General features: G+C 39.4%; 1 protein-coding gene across 1 annotated transcript; it reads left to right on the forward strand.

The window, feature by feature from the left end:
- The first annotated feature begins 212 nt into the window (after positions 1 to 212).
- On the forward strand, positions 213 to 2,056 carry LOC129627330 (14-3-3 protein zeta/delta-like). The gene has a single exon (XM_055546895.1). The coding sequence runs from the start codon at positions 303 to 305 to the stop codon at positions 1,038 to 1,040; it is 738 nt and encodes a 245-aa protein (XP_055402870.1). The 5' UTR covers positions 213 to 302; the 3' UTR covers positions 1,041 to 2,056.
- Positions 2,057 to 2,516: the final 460 nt, after the last annotated feature.

The following is a 2,516-nucleotide window of genomic DNA, read 5'->3' on the forward strand; positions in this document are numbered from 1 at the left end:
ATATTAAAGATAGTCATCAAGTCACAACAGAAGAGAGCAAAAGAAGATAGGAATAAAAAGGAACTACAAAAACAATAAGAAAACAATTAACAAAATGGCAATAAATACATACCCATCAATAATTACTTTAAATGTAAATGGACTAAGTGCTCCAAGTGAAATAATATAGTGACTGCTTACAGGAGACTGACTTCATATCTAAAGACACACAGGGACAGAGTCTCAGCCTCGCCGCTGCCGCCCAGAGACTGCTGAGCCCCGTCCGTCCGCCTCCACCTACTCCGGACACAGAACATCCAGTCATGGATAAAAACGAGCTGGTACAGAAGGCCAAACTGGCCGAGCAGGCTGAGCGATATGATGACATGGCAGCCTGCATGAAGTCTGTAACTGAGCAAGGAGCTGAATTATCCAATGAGGAGAGGAATCTTCTCTCAGTTGCTTATAAAAATGTTGTAGGAGCCCGTAGGTCATCTTGGAGGGTCGTCTCCAGTATTGAGCAAAAGACAGAAGGTGCTGAGAAAAAACAGCAGATGGCTCGAGAATACAGAGAGAAAATAGAGACCGAGCTAAGAGATATCTGCAATGATGTACTGTCTCTTTTGGAAAAGTTCTTGATCCCCAACGCTTCACAAGCAGAGAGCAAAGTCTTCTATTTGAAAACGAAAGGAGACTACTACCGCTACTTGGCTGAGGTTGCAGCTGGTGATGACAAGAAAGGGATTGTGGATCAGTCGCAGCAAGCATACCAAGAAGCTTTTGAAATCAGCAAAAAGGAAATGCAACCAACACATCCTATCAGACTGGGTCTGGCCCTTAACTTCTCTGTGTTCTACTATGAGATTCTGAACTCCCCTGAGAAAGCCTGCTCTCTTGCAAAGACAGCATTTGATGAAGCCATTGCTGAACTTGATACATTAAGTGAAGAGTCATACAAAGACAGCACGCTAATAATGCAGTTACTGAGAGATAACTTGACATTGTGGACATCGGATACCCAAGGAGACGAAGCTGAAGCAGGAGAAGGAGGGGAAAATTAACCCGCCTTCCAACTTTTGTCTGCCTCATTCTAAAATTTACACAGTAGACCATTTGTCATCCATGCTGTCCCACAAATAGTTTTTTGTTTACGATTTATGACAGGTTTATGTTACTTCTATTTGAATTTCTATATTTCCCATGTGGTTTTTATGTTTAATATTAGGGGAGTAGAGCCAGTTAACATTTAGGGAGTTATCTGTTTTCATCTTGAGGTGGCCAATATGGGGATGTGGAATTTTTATACAAGTTATAAATGTTTGGCATAGTACTTCTGGTACATTGTGGCTTCACAAGGGCCAGTGTTAAAACTGCTTCCATGTCTAAGCAAAGAAAACTGCCTGCATATTGGTATGTCCTGGTGGGGAATAAAAGGGATAATTGGTTCCAATCACAGGTGTAGTTGTGGGTACTTTTTAGGTTTGGAGCATTTACAAAGCTGTAGTAGAAATGGATATCCCATGGATATTGCATGTTAAACCATGTGTTATCTGTGGAATACTCAGACTCAGTGTGCACACCGTTGACTGCAGCTATAGAAGTGTTCCTTTAGTTGTGACCCAATTTACTCTGGATAAGGGCAGAAACGGTTCACATTCCATTATTTGTAAAGTTACCTGCTGTTTGCTTTCATTATTTTTGCTACACTCATTTTATTTGTATTTAAATGTTTTAGGCAACCTAAGAACAAATGTACAAGTAAAGATGCAGTAAAAATGAATTGCTTGATATTCATTACTTCATGTATATCAAGCACAGCAGTAAAACAAAAACCCATGTATTTAACTTTTTTTAGTTTTTTTTTTTTTGCTTTTGTGATTTTTTTTTTTTTTTTATACTTGCCTAACATGCATGTGCTGTAAAAAATAGTTAACAGGGAAATAACTTGAGATGATGGCTAGCTTTGTTTAATGTCTTATGAGATTTTCATGAACAATCCAAGCATAATTGTTAAGAACACGTGTATTAAGTTCATGTAAGTGGAATAAAAGTTTTATGAATGGAAAAAAAAAAAAAAGACACACAGACTAAAGTGTGAAAGTGAAAGTGAAAAGTGAAAATGAAGTTGCTCAGTCGTGTCCAACTCTTTGCTACCCCATGGACTGTAGCCTGCCAGGCTCCTCAGTCCATGGGATTTTTCAAGCAAGGATACTGGAGTGGGGTGCCATTTCCTTCTCCAGGGGATCTTCCCAACCCAGGGATTGAACCTGGGTCTCCCACACTGAAGGCACACTCTTTACCATCTGAGCCACCAGGGAAGCCCCTGACTAAAGTATGGGGACAGAAAAACATATTCTATGCAAGCAGAAATAAAAAGAAAGCCGAGATAGTAATACTTATATCAGAAAAAATAGACTTTCAATCAAAGACTGTCACAAGAGATAAGGAAGGACATCACATTGTGATCAAAGGATCAATCCAACAAGAAGATATAACAACTGTTAATATATATTCACCCAACATCGGTTCAGTTCAGT

This window comes from Bubalus kerabau, chromosome 14, assembly GCF_029407905.1.
Source record: "Bubalus kerabau isolate K-KA32 ecotype Philippines breed swamp buffalo chromosome 14, PCC_UOA_SB_1v2, whole genome shotgun sequence".
In the NCBI taxonomy this organism is placed as follows: Eukaryota; Metazoa; Chordata; class Mammalia; order Artiodactyla; family Bovidae; genus Bubalus; species Bubalus kerabau.